This window comes from Folsomia candida, unplaced genomic scaffold (assembly GCF_002217175.1).
Source record: "Folsomia candida strain VU population unplaced genomic scaffold, ASM221717v1 Fcan01_Sc043, whole genome shotgun sequence".
In the NCBI taxonomy this organism is placed as follows: domain Eukaryota; kingdom Metazoa; phylum Arthropoda; class Collembola; order Entomobryomorpha; family Isotomidae; genus Folsomia; species Folsomia candida.
Window position 1 is genome coordinate 848,379 of NW_019091235.1, and position 20,168 is coordinate 868,546.

Genomic DNA, 20,168 nt, shown 5'->3' on the forward strand with positions numbered 1-20,168 from the left:
TGTCTTTATACATACGAGCACTATGTATTTATGTATGTAAGTTTGTGTATACATAAGAATATACAAATGTAAGTATGTACATAGTTACGAGTAAGAATTAAATGATTCGACAAGCAGATCCGCCGACTATTTCAAAAGTACAAATACTCTATTGGATTATGTTCCCCACATGAAACGAATTAAAATTTAGCAATTTTTTCGGGCGCCAAAATTTCCTTTGGGGGGTTATGAGAATAATGGGAGATAAATGTGGTGCACATAGGGCACAGCATATCTATGAAATGGGTTGATGAAATTTCAAAAACAAAATTTTTTTACACTCTATGGATCATTACCCCCATAGGTTTTTCGAACTGAGGTGGAATTCCGACTTTGAGGGGCTTTTCACAGCGACGCAAAATTGACTCAGAAATTAATTTTTCGCTATAACGAAAAAGTATGACGAAATGTTCATACATTAGCTTTTCACCAATTTTTACTACATTGCAAGTTATTAGTAGTAGAATAAAGGTTAAATTACAAAGAAAGTCGAAATCGACATGCGTGACCTTTTTCGGGGATCGAAAGGTCACAATGTCAAAGGTCACATTACCCCATAAATGGGGTATCGTTGGAAAGGTATTGGCGAGGGGATTCAGAATATGTATACTTTGTGGGGTCTGAAACCACTCCCTGCAAGTCTAGAGGCCAAAGAACGAAAATCGGCAGTTGTCCAGAATTTAACACAGCAGTGGATTGGGAGCTAACACGGAAGCATGCATGGGAAAAACTCAAAAATATTCTTTTGGCTCTATGTTTGCAGGGAGTGGTTTCAGACCCCACAAAGTATACATATTCTGAATCCTCTCGCCAATACCTTTCCAACGGTACCCCATTTAAGTGGCTATGTGACCTTTGACATTGTGACCTTTCGATCCCCGAAAAAGGTCATGCAGGTCGATTTCGACTTTCTGGGTAATTTAACCTTTATTCTACTACTAATAATTTGCAATGTAGTAAAAATTGGTGAAAAGCTAATGTATGAACATTTCGTCATACTTTTTCGTTATAGCGAAAAATTAATTTCTGAGTCAATTTTGCGTCGCTGTGAAAAACCCCTCAAAGTCGGAATTCCACCTCAGTTCGAAAAACCTATCGGGGTACTGATCCAGAGAGTGTAACAAAATTTTGTTTTTGAAATTTCATCAACCCATTTCATAGATATGCTGTGCCTTATGTGCACCACATTTATCTCCCATTATTCTCATAACCCCCCCCCAAAGGAAATTTTGGCGCCCGAAAAAATGCTAAGTTTTAATTCGTTTCATGTGGGGAACATAATCCAATTAAGTATTTGTACTTTTGAAATAGTCGGCGGATCTGCTTGTCGAATCATTTAATTCTTACTCTTACATAATGTGACGCCAAGAACGTAACGTGAGGTACCTGCATATTTATGTACTTATCTGCACGAGTATTTAATACCTACATACATACACAAGTAAACAAACCTATTGTAACATAATCTCAGGGATAAAGAGGTAAACCGAAACCATTTGCTTTAAGTATATTTATCATATGTATGGATGAATGTGAATGTTATCCATTTCACTTTCTGCCTACGTGAAACATCAACAAAGTTACAAAGTAACATGTATTTGCACAATTACCTTGAATCAAATGAACTTATGACGTTATCACAATTTTTATTGAAAAACCTGAAGTGTAACCTGTAATTTCCCGAGACAGGCATTTTGTCTTTTTAATTTAAACAAACCACAATAATAAATTGAAATTGCGAAAAGTTAAAAAATAATGGATGGCCTTATCGCAAAAACGGCTTGAATTTTTCTTCAAACTATTACATATATCTACCAACTCTGGCACCATACCAATTTTGTGCCTTCCATACATACATAAATACGTTTATGCATAACTACACTCTTAGAAATCCAGTATTAAAATAATACCAAGCGGTATTAATATATGACTACCAAATTAGTACCGTGTAGCAAGAGCTCGGTATTACAGTTTTACCCTGTCGCTAGCAAATTTTTGCGGTCTGGTATAATTTTAATACCAATCTTAATACCGATAAATTATTACCTGCCTGACTATACAAGTTTTTTACTCGTGTATCATAGTATAAATAGGTATGTAGATAGACCTACTCGACCGTTACATAAGCCCGAATTCTTTCCGAAAACACGCCACGCTATAATAAATATCCATGCAAAAAATTACTCATACCTTGTATGAATTACCCTAATAAAATAACCCTTTGAAATCATTGTTCTAATAAAACTTTGCTGCTTTGCAATAAATCTACAAGCAAGCAACATTGTATAACTTTGTAGCAACGTGACGGATATGAGTAATATTCGCTAATCTTTCCTGCTTTTCAGCACCAAATTGTACCTTGCGATCGAAATTAATCCCCGCAACGTCAGCAAGCTTAGTTAATTTTCCTTAATTTAATTGTACAACTGAATTAGTAGAAATGTTATATAAAGCGGAATAAGAATTCTTGGAGTGGTCCCAACTCGCATATTAGCTTAGTTTCCAACAATTTCACGGTTTTGGAAAATTTTCGCCGTTTCGCTATTTTCGCAATTTTCTTTATAAACATGAGTCTGACTAAATTAGCAAATCTAACTTTACAATTTGTTAGAATGGAGGAAGGTTTGTGTTTTCCGGATTTGCAAAATCCGGCAGATCAACTTCAAACCTCGTTACGACTTGGATACGATTTATTCTTAGTTTTTTATGAGATTGTGACTTTTCTCATTTACTGGAAAAGTTTTATATTTCTTGGAATTGTGGGATATTTGTGGTACTACTTTTTTTGCCGGCCGTTCGACAGATATCGGGTAAATGCAAATTTAAAAAATCCGAATTTGTGTATTTCTTATTAAGAATACAGAAGGATGTGGTTAGAAATTTCCATCAAAATTCCTATTAAAACATTTAAATCAAATCTGCGTTTTACGATATGTCTAAGATCACAATTCCGAAATTTCTCAAATTTTGTGCAACATTTCTATTCATAAATCTATATTGGGGGTATTAACTACTAAATAGTTCGCATGTCCCTAGCTCAAAATAATTACATAAAAAATATGGGAACTAAATAGTAGCCTTGGAGGTACGCAAGTTTGCAAATATATTGTCATGCCATTTTTTTGCGAACTTGCAAACCTTGTCTTTTTGGTATCGTCTGTCACTTTATGAAGTCGTAATGCATACCCCCATTATTCCACAATGCACCTTCACTGTTACAAATTTTTGCTAGGACATGACCGAGCTGGGGTATGACGAAGCAAACACTCGCCAAGATGGGAATAACCTGGCCCGAATGAATTTCATAAATGATATGAAGAAAGCCCGAAAAGTCGGGGTTGCCACGGCCCTCTACCCGAATGGATGGTTTGTCATCATGGAGAGCAGATTTCTTAAGAAAAACGAGGCCAAGGAAGCAAATTATTTCGGCATGGACTAAAATTTCTTCTAAAAATTAACCATATTTTAATAATGTTTCCAATAATTTCAGGCAAGACGTTCGTAGTTTGGCGGGGTGCTAGCGGACAGGCTTACATCGCGGATGGCTACTGTCCCCACATCGGTGCCCACTTGGGCGTCATGGGTCTCGTGAAGGACGAATGCATCGAGTGCCCATTTCATGGCTGGACATTTGAAGGCAAAGGGGGAAAATGTGTCAAAATCCCGTATGCGGATCCCAGCTCAAGTAATAATTTATTCTTAAGAATAAGACGTTTTTTTGAAAAACGTGTACGGATTTTCGAATTCGGGTTTATCAGAGAATCGCGAAACTCTAAAAATATGTAGATAATTCTACAAATTTCTAAAATTCTAAAAAATTATAACCTCCAAGTGATTGATAATAACCTTACCAAATTTAGTCCCGGACAATGCTAAACTGAAACTGCACAGGTCAATTGAAATGAATGGATTCATCTTTATCTGGCAACATGATCAAGGCCACGAGGTAATGAGTACACTCTAAATAAAAATGTGTAAGATTTACCACATTTTAAATTTATCCAAGGTTCTTTAAAATTTGATACAAAGTTGGATACATTTTATATAATCGTTGTGTCATCTTCTATTTGACGCAATCTTGATTAAATTTTACACGACTTCATTAATTACAAAAATTCAAAATTTGACAATCACATTCTTTAGCCGACTTGGACCCCACGAAGAATCAAGGAGATTGAAGATGGTGCTTGGACGTATAGGGGACGGTCAGAATTTCGAGTTTCTGTTCACGCTCAGGTTTGTCAACTTTGGATTAGAGTATCTTAATTTGCCCCGAAATGCCAATGCAAATATATCCCATATTTTGCAGGAAGTCGCAGAAAACATTGCAGACACCGGACATTTCGCAAAACTCCATGAAACCTCGTATTTCGCCAAACTGAACTTCAACAACCGAATGATGGACTTTATATTCGACCAAGAGTGGAAAACTGGGTGGTACGTGAGTAAAGAAGAAAATAAGGGGCACGAGTCTTTCATGGAGGCTTCAATCATTCATAAAATTTTTAAACAAACTGTCCTCGATACGTCGTTCCTGGGAAGATCGGTAAACACCTAACTTTTTTATATTTTCCTCTCAGGATTAGTAATAATTAGCAAAATAATTGCACAATACTAAATATCCGCATACTACTCAGATTAATTTCTTTGTGTAGGAGGGTCCCGGAATCACTGCCTTTTTGAGCGAGCTTTTTGGCCCGTCAGCCTTCTTTTTGATGGTCACCCCCATCGGCCCCTTCGAGACGCGGATGATCAAGCACATGTACAGTAAACCAACCCTTTTAGCACATCCCTTCGCCCTTGCGGTGCTATACGTGGAGTCCATGCAGGTATTTATGTTCACTATAAATAAATTGGCAAGAAAAAAGTTTTCACGATGTATGTATGTATGTAATAATTATATGCGTTGGTGACGATTCGCCACTAAATTATTTCCATGAAACTCAAATTTAATTAATCCAATTGGATTTTTTAGATTGATCGAGATTGTGAAATTTGGAATCGGAAGACTCGCTGGGGAAGTCCCATGTTAATCAAAGAAGACAAATTGGTTAGAATGCAACGCCGCTGGTATGCCCAATTCTACTCGAAACCATCCGAAATCACGTGGGATGTTGAAGAGGAAAAGAAAATTGATGACGAAATAATGTAGACAAAAATGATGACACTTATACGTAAACGCAAATCAGTGAAAATCAATAATTTCAAAATGATTAAATTATGTATTTCCAATTCTTAAAATTATTCACATTAAACAAACTCTAATTCAAAAACAATTACGTGGCCTGTCTTTTTCTGTGAAATTTGAACATTTTTCGCACAGAGTGTACGTAAATTCACTTTCAGAAATCTGGTTAAGTCAGACAGACATTAATTTCTCAGTATTAAAGTTGTTACCGGTTGGTATTAAGAAATACCGGTTCGTAAAAATTTGCTACCGATATGGTAAAGGGAAAACTCTAATACTGAGCTATTACTACACGATATTACATACTTATCAATACCACTTTGGTAGAGTTATACATAAATGCATACCGCTTGGTACTATTTTAATGCTAGATTTCTAAGAGTGCATATACATAATTTTAATCTTCCATTTTTTTCTTTACTTTTGCAATTTTTTTTTACTCTGGTCCCATTCTACCCCTTCATCAATATCAAACTTGTCGCTTGTTCCATCGTAATCTGCGTGATAATCAGGGGCGTCATCCTCTCCAAGTAATTCCCCGAACTCCCGATCTTCAACCGAATCACGTTCAACGACCTCATCATCCTGACCAACAGCTTGTCCCGCTGCACGACCGGGTTGCTCTGCCAGTTGGACGTGACCGCATGCGCGACATGGTTCACATCCCCGGCCGCCTGATACATGAAGATCTGCGCGAGGATCGCGCAGTCAAACGCGATCATGGCCGTCATCAGCAACACGGCGGTCGAAAGCACGCTGTGGAGCGCGACGCACACGAAGATGGACATCGTTCCGAGGAAAATCATGGTAAAAAAGATGATTGGAATGATCGCCGTGGCATTCGTGTTGTTGTACATCTGTGTGATCAGCTGTAGCTCGCGGTAGCGGCGCATGCTGGCGTGGATGGCGCTCTTTTGCGGTAAGATGGCGGCCGACGAGGAGATTTTTGATAGGGTGGGATCCGCAGGGATGATGATTCTGAAAAAGCACGGGGTAGGGTGAGATTAGATTAGGGGTGTGGGCAACAATTGATGTAAAGTGAGACTTCAAGGGGATTTCAAATAGATAGAGCTTAATTTTTAAACTTGGGATGATTAATATGCAAACAGGGTATAATGAGATAGAGTTCAAGGTATTGAAGATGATGTGCAACACGGGGGGTAAAGTGAGACTTCAACGAAAAAGTCTAGGTTGTGCCAATTTTCAAATTTTTCACCCACCTTTTCAAATGGTCTCGCAAACAGGCCGCTGCCGAGAAGAAGACCACCCCAATTACTGCAGGTCCTTGTCCGAAGGTAAACGCGTAGACGAACGTATCTCCCGCCACGGCGAGCATGCCCAGGTAGGCGCTCCCTTGCGGGAAAATTCCTTGTGGATTTTGCGGGCAATCTTGCAACGTTGATCGGACAAATAGTTCCAACACGCAGGGCGCCACGGTCAAGAGGAGACCGGTCAGAAGGGGAAGGCCGGTTTGAGCTTGGTTCGCTAAAATGAGGACAAGACGGGTCATGTCGCCTTGGCCGATGTCCTTCTTCATCTGACTCAGTTCGTAACGAGCACGTTTAATGAAGGAGAGCGGTTTTCCATTTGTTATGGCCTTGTTGCCGTTTTGTTTTCCTATTAAAAATTAGCGGGAAAATTAGTATCCGTGAACAAACGCCCAAAATGATCTGAATTGTTCGCAGTGTTTAGAATGAAAGCAAACAAATGCAAGAAATAACCGTGGGAAAGTGGTTTTTTGCAATAAATTTGACCTGCAAGAAATGCAAAGCGCAGAAAACTAGTTCCCGCCGCTAGTTTCGGCGCGTCGCTAGATGGCGCACATTTCTTGTACTTTCTTGCATTTCTTGCATTGCAGTTTAAAAAAATAGCAAACTCGCAAAAAACTAAACACCGCTTTTTACCCGCCAAATTTAAATTTATTACGTACCATTTCCCGCCAAATATTTCTTATCCTTCGCCACAACTTCCTCTCTCGCCGTTTCGCCCGCATCCAGATATTTCTGATACCGGATCAACGTATTTAACAAATTTGCAATATTTCTCGCGTGTCGATATCCCATCACTGCGAGGAAAAAGGATCCAATGAATCCCACCGACATTAAAATGGACGGAATACTGGATAAGAATCCCTTCGACCGCGTGACATCGAGGAGGCGGCAAGTTTGAAGGGTCAGCCAGAGTGTGACCATCCATAAAACGATCCTCCTCAGCCCGGTCACCCCTTTCCCTCGCTTCGTGGTGGGAACAAACTCATTTCGCCCCTTGTCAAAATAAATATGGTTTCCATGGGTGAGTGAAGCCGTTTTGTAGACAAGTTTAAAGAGGGGAAGGTAATCGAGAATGGTTTCAGACCGGATTTTTTTCATGGTTAAATTTTCGCGGGTTTTTATTACTTGGGGTGAATCGAGATTTTTTCTAGTTTGAAATGATTTAGTTTCTACGAGAGAAGTAAGGCTGAAATTTTTAAGGAATTTTATCTTTATGAAAGATAAAAGCATTTACGATTTTGAAATAAATTTGATTTTTGACAAGATTTTATTTCCAAGATTTAATTATGTTTTGAAAATTTGAATTTTATCCTTTCTTTTTTGGTGGTACTTTGACTTTTTACAAGGTTTTATTTTTAGGGACGCAGTGACGAAGGTTCCAGGCGTTTTATATCAAGTTGTAGCTACCATTTACATAATTAAGCACGTCAGCAGAATGCAATTAGTAGATATTATTAATTATAATAAGGAGGCAATTGCGACTTTCCAATTTAGTAATTTTAGCAATTGGTCCATTTTCATGACTTATTTGTCTTCGTATTTATTTATTTAATTCAATCCTTCTTACATATTCATTTATAAAGAGGAATTTACGTCTCGGACCCCTGCAAAAATTGGCATATGTAAGTTCATCATAATTAAAACATAAATACATATGTGGACGATATGCGTATGTAATTGTATTGTTATTCACATACGTGATAATTAAGAGTCATGAAATTGCACACAATTTTTCGTCATTTTATTAATTACAGTAGTCTTAAGAATCCAGGATGCATTAAAAGTTGTGCACTCAAGGTTAACATCCATTCTGTATTAGCCTAATTGTTCGAATACCTGAAATTCTTATCTGCTTTCCAGGAACAATTTACGAAAGGGAACGTACACACAGAAAGTGATAAGTTTTTTAAGGAACATATATTTGCATATGTAAGCCGAGTGGGAGGCACTGGCAGGGTTCAAACTTCTATCAAACTCGATGACATCCTTCACGTCTGGTCCCTCATCAAGTAGGGGGGACACACTGTTTTCTTGAAACGTGTAATTAGCAAGAAACATTTATTATATGTATAATTATGTATGCATCTGATAAGAAATATTGAGGAATTTGCCAAAGTATGTAATAGTACATAATTTCGGTAAGAATTACGTGAATTTTGTATCCGACGGAGTCAGTATTAAATATGAATTGAATTTCTGGCAGCATTGCGAACATGTTACAACTATGCAGTTCCCTAAAATAAATTTTATGTAATGTATGGAGTAATTATTAAATCGCCTAAAAATGTAGGGAGATTTTCATTCAAAAGGTTTTCAATTCATACATATTTAGAAAGCGGTGATAGTTTTTGATTCCAAGCTTACCAACATATACGTATTTAAGTAAGTAACATAAATAAATAAAATACTTATTATAAAATTCAGTATATATATAAATTCTACCAGGGCAGGTATTTATATTTTTCATGTTGTTTGAAATCGATGTCTGCTCCAGGTCGTGGAATTTTTATGGAGCAACTAAATGCAAAATAAATTTTGCATTAAATATTTGCACTCTGAAAATGACAGAATTAAATATGTAATTACAGTTGTTATCGTATTTCCAAATAACATGTTATCCCAATTATGTTAAATGTAAACTTGCTTTATTGCAACTAAAAGTTGGATCCTTTCCAGGTTTCGATTGACTCTCGGCCTACACATTTATGGCATAACGGTCTCGATTAAGTATTTAAATAAATTCTCGAAATTTCAATTGTTTCTTTTGTGACTTTGGATAAAGTTTAACCGTTAGATTTACTTCTACACACTCAAACTAATTTTGCGAGGAGTTTGCGGCCTAGTTAAAATTTTACTGGCGGAAAGGTATGACACAAAAACAGAAATGTTTCTATGACAGAAATTAATTCGTTACCTTTATATATTTACATATTTTCATGAGGCCAACCATACTGTACACTAAATACATGTTAGACAAGTACATAATTATATACATGGTTTTTTTAGGAAAAGATTTCCCCCAATATTAGAAATAGGTTTTTTCTTTCTAGACAATTAAGTAAATCCTCTGTATAATATTTTTTTGCAGGGAAAAACAAGAGTTGATCTGAAAGTACATACATGGAAATCTATCAATAACTTATGCAGAATGACATCGGTATGGTAATTATGCGTTGTCATTCTGCCCTTGTGATTTTTTATGCGAATTTTTTGCCAACGAATTTTAGGGTCCATAATTACATACATACATTCATTTACATATTTGTTAAATAAATAATTTCAAGGGGAAAGGTAACTATACTTCAATTTGGTTATCAACTTGTACTGTCTTGGAGGCCTGGTTGACATGTCACTTTCCAGCTTGATGATATTTAATTTCGATGTTAATGAAATATGTATTAATGCTAACGACGTGCTTAATAAGCATGTTGGTAACAAAATTGTGGGATATATACAATTCCTTCTTACAATTGATAAATCGACATAGGCAGTTAATAACAACCTGGTAAAGTGTATATGTATGTACCGATGTGAATTAATTATTTCGTCGTTCATATGAAGTTGCCTAAGTGAAACATCCCACTTTAAGAAATTATGAAAATTGTGCAAAATTAGGTATAATGATTCCCACTTATGTAATAAATATGTGTTTTCCGAGTTGACATGTTAAATTAATTACGTGCAAGTTTTCTCTGTACGGCCTCATTATGTAAGTAGATATGTGCGTATATATGCAAATGAATATGAAAGGTGCTTAATTCCTTTAATATTTTCCGAGTGAAAAACCCGGCATGCTAATAAATACATACGTATGTATCTACTACTTATAAATATACCATTTGAAAATTTTAGGAAAATGAAGTAATAATGACCGGTTTGCAAATAATTGACAGTTTCCGTTTAATTTTTGACGGTAAAGCTATAACTGTAAAGCTGCAACTGTATGTATGTATAGAAAACAAAATTCTGCAAGTATAAAAGTTATGCACCATCCCCGAAGTAAAAGGGGTAAAGGAAGTTTACTATTTTTTGCCTAATTTAATTTCTGGATTTTTTTTCTTATGATAGATTTTATTGTTGAGGAGGTATGTAAGGGACTTGTTTTTGTAACTTTTAAATACATAAACTCTGCAATACAATATTTTAGGTTTTTGAATCGTTTATTTCCGTATAACGAAACATAAGTAATTCTGTCGAATGACAAACCCACTTCTAACGTTCTGATAATTTTGAGTAAAATGTATGTATTTATGTATATGTACATATAACAAGATTTTTTTTGCCTCTGCCGATTATATAGAAATACATAATTGTACGTATATAGGTAAGTATGTGTTTGTATATCGATAGGTGCACATACATATGTACATATGTAAGTATGTCGTTCAGCTTGTTTTAAATAATGCCATAAAATGATCGCACAAGTCACTTTGGGAATACATATGTATATACGTACTCGAATGAATACATACAATATGCACAACATTTATGTAGTCCCTTAAATAAACTTAATCCTCATACTTGTTTGTCTTGTTCCCAATTAACAAAGTTGATGTCGGAATTAAATAAATTGGTTGTTTGCCAAACCCGAAGAAAGCATTTTTATGTAATCAGACATCATTCCTGAAAGTTTACGCATATACCTATTTTATTTCTTATACATACATAAATGCATACTCAAGCAGCCAAAAATTAAGTAATCTTTCCAAATTTTTCTGTAACCTGTGGAAGATGAAAAACTAGATTTGCATATATTTGTCTAAGCTATGTAAATCTGGTATCAAAACCTCCCTGTAAAAATCAGATTTCTTAAAATACATCTCTTTCTTGTATATACATAAATATGTAAGAGCAATTGAAGTAAAATTTGCTCTCTTGCTCAGTCTTTTATATGTTTGTCGAAGGTAATTTATTTCTAACTCTAGGACCGAATAACTAATGACCCTAATCACAAGAATGAAGGGAAATTAGGCAAAAGTCAAACAAATCAAGTGGAAATAAAATGCAGCGATAAAAATGTCGTTAAACAAACATTCCTGTCACTAATAAATCACAGAGAATGTTAATCCCATGTGTATTTATGTAAACCTAAAAGTGAGATCAAAGCTTCATCTGACAGTAATTAGTCTCCATGTCTGTCTTAAAATTATGTAAGCCAAGTGATCCTCCTTTGTCTAGATTTCTTGGCATTTTCGCAACCTGACATTTGCATCCATTGAAGTTGCACCGCACTTGATCTTGGACCATCATCTATCAAAGAATACATTGAGGCAGTAGGTTTTGGTCACTTGTATAATCGGTAAGTTTTCTAAAATAATTTTACGAACTTTTGCCAAATACAAAAGACCGAGTAAGTTTAAAAAAATTTGTAAGTTATGCTGCTTTAAAATTTTGTAAAAATGTGTAAGTTTACAGAATTTACGGATTTTACTATGTTATCAAGGACTGGGTGAATTGCTTCATTGACTTGAACTGTGGGTACTTTTATCTGTAGGCTCCTGGGGATTTTACTTTTTTGACTGACCCCACAAACCAGCAGTGCAGCAGCCAAGTATTTAATATACAAATTAACAATTAAGAGGTAATTACACACATAAATCTCGTAATATATTTTTACTCTTGGTTTATAAATTACACATGGAAATACTTGCCTCCCGACAAAAATACCGAGCTTGGAAATAATGCAAAATGGAGCAACATTAACATTAGGCGTACTCACCACAAAGTATTATTTCACATCTGAATTATTCTGAATCGAAATGAATGTTAAATTAGTTGCGAAGTAATTATTAGAAATAAAAACATTTCCATGCATTGGGTAAATTTCCAAAACAAAATTCCATATTTTCCAGAAAATGTTGAGAAATTTTAGAAATTTCGACACAACAATTGGACAAAATCTATCCAAGCCTTTGTAAAATTTTGTACGATGTTGTACATATTTAGTTATAAATTTTACTAAATTATTCTGTCATCCATTATTTTATTCAACCCTTCGTAAATTCTACACAACCTTTTTACACTGCATCTTTCCCAACTTGAACCTGAAACTTACCATTTTTTCCAGATGTCTCACAACCGTCGTTACGAAAGGTCCGAGGTGGAAGCAGCTATGAAGAAAATGCCAACTTTTTCCCATGACCACATTGACCTCGTCGACATGGACGCCTTCGTCCAAGAAATCGGCTACAGCTACACGACCGAGCAGAGGGATGCCTACATAACATTTTTTCGCGATTCTCACGACAGCAAAATACTCGTGGAAGTTCTCGTCGCTGCCTTGGGTGCTATTGACGACTCAAAAGAACTCATGCGAATCCACGTGACAGCCCTGGACAAGGACAAGGACGGATTCATCGATGAATCCGAGTTCAAATCCATCATCCCATTTTTGCTCAGCCACGATCCATCCTTTCCAAAAGTAAAGTTTGACAAATTTGTGGAGGAAGCGGATACAAATAAGGATGGGAAAGTTAGCATTGGCGAGGCTGTCGAATGGTTTAGCAAAAATGCGAAAAAATGAATAAACATTAATTTATAAATGATACATACGAATTCGTTTATTCTAAACATTTTAGACAATTAAGAACTTCAAAATTTATTAGCAATTGACAGTTTTTAAATTCCAACCTGGATCATAACTAAATATGTAAATGTATTAAATGCGTAAAGTAAATACGAAAAGTGTATTAAAGATAATAAAAATGTCAACTACAATTCACTTTAAGTTATCTGATACAAATTTGTAAGTTGAAAAATGCATTTACAATGAGCATGCCAGAAGCACAAAAGCCGATAATAATGGTGGTCAATAATATTTAATGTACTAAAATTTAATATTATGTATTACCCGGACTGGGTTATAATTTTACATACATAGGCATATTGGAATATTAATAAATGAATAAATTAAAATACTGTACATACGTAAATAGAATTACCACTTCAAGATGTAATAATATCTAATGGTGGTAAAATGATAATAAATAAGTACGAATAAATCCGTCACAAATCATATTACATACCTTACTTAAGGACACTCCTATTTAAGCACAAAGTTGTAAATCGTAATTATTTCATTGGTATTGATAATAGTGGTCATTAATAGTATTGTCAAGCATTTATACATGTTTTTATGTGTCTGGAAACTTTTTCAGGAAATGCTGGATGCCCTGCACAAAGCCCTCAAACCTACAAGCATGACAGATACATAAGTCGATCATAATTTCAACGCCTAGATAGATATACTTCATGCTTTCACGTTTACAATAACCGCATCTAAATCTGTAAATTTACCCTTATCAGATAGATAGACATGACGGCAAGCATGGTGAGAAAATAGTTTTGAGTTGGTTAATAAAGAAAATATGAAATGTAATATGTTACCAAATGTTAGCTAATATGCTTGTACATACATATTACATACGCATATAAAAATATGTACCTTTTTCTAATATGCACAATATGTATACGTACAGATTTTCAAATAACTATAGCCGAACATCAGAGGGGAGCAAATTATTCATGAAATGGCCCCATTCTTTCGAAATTTGTAGCGACTTATGGAGTGTGGCGGCGAAATTGCTGTCCGCCACTCCACTCCAGTAACACGGATAAATCTTCCGTCGGTGGAATCACTCTGCGATTTTATTACCAAGGTATTGGGGCAGGCCGGCAGCAGCAGACAGGAATTTTGTCTTACAATGACGACCCCTGTACTGCCGCTGCAGCCTGCTTCCCTACTAAACATGTACCCAATATATATACCTATATGCCATATCATTATTGGCCCGTTGGAGTTGTTGGGTGAGGGATTATTATATGTATAAATGGACATTTGTTATTGGGCAGGGTTGTCTTGGGACCTCGCATGAGATTCCAGGTGACGCCGTTCCATGATGGGGGAGGAATCTATTATGCCCGATGGGTTCCGCGACTTACTTTCGAATTGGGCATGTTTGCGGGGGACCCTAACCCTGTAGAGGACGGTAGGCGCCTGTGCGTGAGTGCTATGCATTCCGCGGTGGGCAGTTATCGTGGGACAAGGGTCCGCATTCCCACGTCCCCGTATTTCACGGGAGAAAGGCTGGGACGGGTACCAGGACGGGAGGAGATAGCTGGCTGGCGGTAAGATCGCGTAATATTGTGAAATTGGACCACCCTTGATTTTCGGTCGGGCTTGTTCCTGAATTGACGAAGTTTGTGTTGTGTCCTAGGTTGGTGTCGGCGGACAATTTTCTTCTACGCCTGGTCTGGGAGGGTTATGGAGACCTGGGGACCCCGGATTGGGCGATTGGGATAAATGAGCCAGAGGCCCTGGTGGCAGTGTGGGAGTCTTGCGCTCCAGCGGTGCCGGACCCGTCGTGGACCAAATTGGAGTTTTTGTCGATGCGTCTACCCGGGGTGGAGTGCGCTCCGAACCGAATGGTGCAATTGACAGGATACCCTCGGTAGGATGTCATTTTGCCTCTTCGGAGTACTTGTCTGGAGCCGCTGCCGCTGGATGGGTCAGGGTATCGGCCGCCAAAACCGACGGGAGGACAGGAAGCCAAGAGAGTAAGGGATCTTTGTTATTTTCCTTGGTATTTATTAAGACGCTGAATCAGCTAAACGCATCGAGGCAGTCATTACAGTCGCGTGAAGTAATCGACAGCGGTGCATATTTATTGGAAATTACATTCCAAATGGATAGTAATTTGCATTACTATACAAGTTTGTGATATACTTATTTATTTATTATGGTATGGCGCTTTACACTAGCATCAATACATACCATTCTGCAATTGAAAAACATGCCAATTGTTAAAGATATCGATTACGAATTGTGGTTTAATATGCATGTTAAGACCCTACAATTTAAGAGGAGATTTTTTCCGAATTAGAACATTGATTAAACGCCAGCAGGGAAATAAATATGAGAACAAACTAGAAATTGTAACCGTTTAATTAGCTTAACATGTACACTTTAATGCCCATTGACACGAGTGAATGCGGTTAGACCTTTAAACATTTATCTTCAGTAGCAAATATTGATTGTTCATTTAGAGGTCGCAAGAACCGATTAAGCTTAGATTAAAACTCTTGAAGTTGAATTCGAGGCCATCTATTCAGCTATTTATAAAACTTCTTATAAGATAGATAGCTGTCGTCTAAAAACCACCAAACGGTGTTGTACAGTTATTTCCGGTGTCTTTTACATTTTCTGGGCCCCGCCCCGCCTTCACTACTACATGCACACCCGAGCTACGAAGAAATGGGTGATGAAAACCGATTTTTAACTCATTCTGCATGAATAACGCATTCGGCGTAGATTTTCTACGACGGGGCCAACGTCCAAATTAGGTCAAACATTTCGGTTAAAGCAGGCCAGTATTTTTCATCTTATGCCTTTATTTTTAGGATTAACAAACGGACGCCTCGGGTCCTTTATATAACCGGTTTATCAAAAAAATAACGTATCCGGACTCTTTAATCCTGAGTAAATAGAACCTAGCATATTCGGTACAGTTAAGTTATTCACCGAAACGGTTTCCAATGGTACTTTGATGACTGCTGACCAGTAACAACCACTTTTATGGACCTGTTATGGTTACAGAGTCCCGCACATGTAACCTTCAACGTAATGCATAAAGATTGTCATGCATAAAGTATGAATTTCTAATCTAATCCGCTTCAATATGTGTCATACTCTTTTTATTTTACAAAAAACGCTCCCCCAAAAGTTGGCGAGGAACTTGTGTAGATCAGAAATCCTACTTAAGAGCATGCTCAACGTCCACTATCTACCGGAACGGCAAGAAACGTACAACAACGTAATAAAAGTTCCATGATTTTCCAGCAGCTATGGAAAATGGAGAGAAACCTTTGTGAAAATATTAGGTCATTTTATTCTGTTCTTATTTTACGTTGTTACATGTTGCAATAGGCAACAAGCTAGCAACCCTTTTCCAGAAAACCGCGTTTTAATTTATTCTGCATAGTGCAGTTAATTAATTCACCAGTACTGTTTCCAATGGCACTTTGATAACTACTTGTAGGACAGAAATGACCCTCATTTGATGACCGCAATAAATGTACTAAATTTGATTTATAAATGAAGTGCCTATGTATGTATAATGGTTTACCAATTTCTCTACGAATTTGTTGATTGTTGCATTATATTCTCTAATTTTGTCTTAATGGAGAATTTCTGAGAAACAGGATAAGATACTGAACTATTTTAATATGAAAATAATCCCTATATATGTATATGCCTCCGTGTATGTATTATTCCGATGTACTCGGTCTAGTCAATTATGTTTGTGTTGTGTACATACCTATATACATATACCACACAAAACTATTTTTTATCCCACATTTTTATGATCATTTTTATGATCTATGAAAATCCAGACTCTTATGTATATATAAGTAAACAGAAAAGGTACCCACATTGTATTAATTTTCATTTATGTAGACCGGTTATTATGCACAGAAATATTCTTGCGCATATATTCATGCACCTGACCCAATCGAAGTTAAGACATGCTAATTGTCTTCCCCTTTGTTAGTTGTTATATCATTTGTAGGGCATCTACAAACGTATGTACATTAGTTAGTTTAACTTACATTCCGAAAAGAAGCAGAATTACACAAGCAGGAAGTTGGGCAAGAAATAAGTTTTTGTGTAAATATATATCTGTACATACGTGTGGCATGTATGTATCAATACCATATTTAGAGATTGATGACTTGCAACATGTAAAACATAAATTGATACAGATACGTATTATACATGCCAATATGCAGAAGAACTAATATAATGATATGAATGTACGTATGTCTGTATGTAAATATTTATGTATGTACATAAGTATGTTCTTATTCTATAAAGTGCCGAAATAAAATTTAAATTACTAAAAAGAAGTAAACATCCACTGCTCACGATTTATGCGAATACTTGAATAGAAATGGCGATTCAGTTGATTATGTATTTGTGCAGCTGTCCTAACGTTTTCCATGAAGATGGACATCATTTTTTAGCCGTTTGTAGGTTAGCTCCATTGTTCTCCTGTAGATCCTGTTTAATTCTGTGACTTGTGCTTGAACCTGGAATAAATAAAGAATATTTGGCTTAAAGATGAAATAAGTATTTTTAAAATAATTGGTCAATATTTTATCCTTTAAATGACTTAAAGAGGAAATAATAACTGAATAACTGAATTTACAAATTTTATTTATACATCATTAGATAATCCTAATACGAAATGTGTAGCTATTTATTTCGACGCTAAATCAGCATTCAATAGTATAGATAGATCCTTACTTATAAAAAAGCTAATGTTTAAGTATAAATTACACCCTACATATATCAAGACAATACATAATTATGTTAGTGATACATTATTTAGATTTAAAAATAATGAGAAATATTATATTAATCCTACTGGTATAATTCAAGGCGGTACGATCGGCCCAGTTATTTACGGAGCTTATCAGGACGATATCGCTGAAATAATTACATTGCCGTTCTTATTATATGCCGATGATCTCGTTGTGTATACTGCAGGAACAGATTTGGACCTATTATTACAAACACTGAAAGACCAAGTAATCCGTATTCAACAATGGTACACTGACAATAACATGACATTAAATTATGACAAAACTAAATACCAAATTTTTCATAAAAGTGGAGACCCCATCCCGGACAAGTATGTAAACTCGCCATTGGTGCTAGATAGTGGTCATATTATCGAGCAAGTTTCTTGTTTTAAATATCTTGGGGTGGAACTTGACTCGACACTGAGTTTTAAACAACACTTTGAGTCCGTAAGTAAGCGTATTTCCGGTAATCTAGGTTATTTATATGGGTTAAATCGATATTTAAGTGAAAATGTAATGACGGTTATGTTGAATAGTCACATACATTCTATTGCAGATTACTGTATTGACATATGGGCAACATTAACTACTCCACAACTTGACACTGTACAACAAAAAGTTGACAATTACCCAATAAATTTTTATTTACCTATTATTGCGAAAAAAACTCGTATCCGCAAATCTCGACACTACAAAGACCTCAGACATAAGTTAAATATAGTAGATTTACGATCTAAGTGTAATATGTTAACAGTACCGGAGAGAAGAGACCTTTTTCTACTTAAGTATGCGTTTAAGAACCTGGCACATCTTAAATCTGTGTCCTCAATTAGACGTACATTTCCTCTGTTAGCTGTTCCCAGTACTAAAACGACTTTCTCCCAGAAAAGCATAAATTATCGAGCTATTAAGCTATGGAACTCGCTGCCGCGTGACTGGGAAGATAACATAACTTATCCTAAATTGAGTCGCGAATGGATAATTTCTAGACGCAAGGAAGAATATATTTACTATTAATTTTAGTTAATAATTAGATACATGCTTATATATAGAGAATTAGCTTATAGTGTCACGGATTGTAAACCAGTTTGTATTTAACTGATATTTATTGACACATGAATAAAGGATATCAAATCAAATCAAATCAAATCAAATCAAATAATAAAAATGTAGATATGCATGTACGTACCTTGTCTTCACGTTCATCTTCAGTTCTGCATATGTATGTACATAAATGCAAGACGTGCATTTTGTAGCTTTTTACCTGCATAGTAAATAGTAAGTAATATTTAAAAATTAATAAAACAATCATGTCCTCCGATAACTCTGACACAAAGTGATTAATACACTCTAAGGAATTTTATTACCGGAATGGTGATCATACGCCACCGGTCGGTGACAGCTTGGTCACTGCATCATGAAAATTACCCACCACCAGCACGGTTGTATTTAATCACCACACCACCAACAAAACGCCAAAATTCCCGATCACCAGAACCAGTAGAGTCACGCTTATCGCCGGATTCCTTAGAGTGTATGCTTATCATTGGGAAATAAATAAGCTTATTTTATGTAATTTTAATAGTAAATTGGAGGAGATGGCAAGATTAAGTATGTATGCACAGGTATGATGATTCTGCATGATTATTTTGACGTACATACCTATGCATGTACATATGTACATATTTCGGGCAAACCAAAGCAATTTCTCAATATTTTGTACTTAAACAAACTTTTTCTTACCCTTTCGTCCGCTGGAAATAAACATTTCCAATCTTAGAAAACTTGATTAATAATGACATTTTTAGCTGTTCATTTATATAAATATGATTTGGATTCGTTTAGTGTCAAATTGATTTATGTATGTATTTAAATATGTATCACGCGAACTTATTTATTATTTATGACGGACTTAATATTTTTGATGAGTTTGAAAGTCTGTAAAGTGTTACACTGCAACAATGCCGTATGTTGGATTAATGAAGGCGAGGCAGATGAGGCTGAACGGTAAAAAAAACTGACAATTGTTGCCTAGCAACGATTTCATCTTTGGACCCAGAACGCATACAGGTTATGCGTGAAAGAGGCTAGTGACCCACACATACCCATTTTTTTTACGTTACTTTCACTGTACATCAGTGTGTCTATGCAATATAAGTGTGAGCCAACCTGTTGAGGGGTGAGATGTAATTTACAAAGGTAACTTGAATCCAAAAGGGTACACACGTGCACTCACAATGGAGGTCACCCAACGCATGTATGCTTACAGATTTGGACCAAACTGGTGTAAATCGATCGCAAATTTA

The 20,168-nt window shown here is 36.0% G+C and overlaps 2 protein-coding genes and 1 long non-coding RNA gene across 6 annotated transcripts in view; 2 read left to right on the plus strand and 1 right to left on the minus strand.

Annotated features, from left to right (window-relative positions):
* The first annotated feature begins 2,500 nt into the window (after positions 1 to 2,500).
* Positions 2,501 to 5,315, plus strand: LOC110861595 (cholesterol 7-desaturase). Its single transcript, XM_022110725.2, has 8 exons — positions 2,501 to 2,849; positions 3,272 to 3,467; positions 3,530 to 3,724; positions 3,900 to 3,985; positions 4,183 to 4,275; positions 4,349 to 4,585; positions 4,695 to 4,868; positions 5,015 to 5,315. Exons 1-8 carry the CDS (start codon positions 2,607 to 2,609, stop codon positions 5,189 to 5,191), a joined length of 1,401 nt encoding a protein of 466 aa, XP_021966417.2. The 5' UTR covers positions 2,501 to 2,606; the 3' UTR covers positions 5,192 to 5,315.
* A 6,351-nt stretch (positions 5,316 to 11,666) lies between these two features.
* LOC110861567 (probable calcium-binding protein CML13) lies at positions 11,667 to 13,488 on the plus strand. Its single transcript, XM_022110698.2, has 3 exons — positions 11,667 to 11,797; positions 11,993 to 12,079; positions 12,566 to 13,488. The coding sequence occupies exon 3, from the start codon at positions 12,566 to 12,568 to the stop codon at positions 13,019 to 13,021; it is 456 nt and encodes a 151-aa protein (XP_021966390.1). The 5' UTR covers positions 11,667 to 11,797; positions 11,993 to 12,079; the 3' UTR covers positions 13,022 to 13,488.
* LOC110861568 overlaps positions 13,047 to 20,168 on the minus strand; it is a 28,767-nt gene continuing 21,645 nt past the window's right edge. The window contains exons 7-11 of one of the 4 annotated variants that reach the window (XR_004833222.1): positions 19,606 to 19,616; positions 19,230 to 19,401; positions 19,052 to 19,126; positions 17,423 to 17,586; positions 13,047 to 15,275 (exon numbers count right to left, since the gene is read on the minus strand). This is a non-coding gene — a long non-coding RNA (uncharacterized LOC110861568). Of the gene's footprint in view, positions 17,587 to 19,051; positions 19,127 to 19,229; positions 19,402 to 19,605; positions 19,617 to 20,168 lie in introns of all 4 variants that reach the window. The other 3 variants (XR_004833220.1, XR_004833221.1, XR_002549063.2) reach the window with 3 other exon arrangements.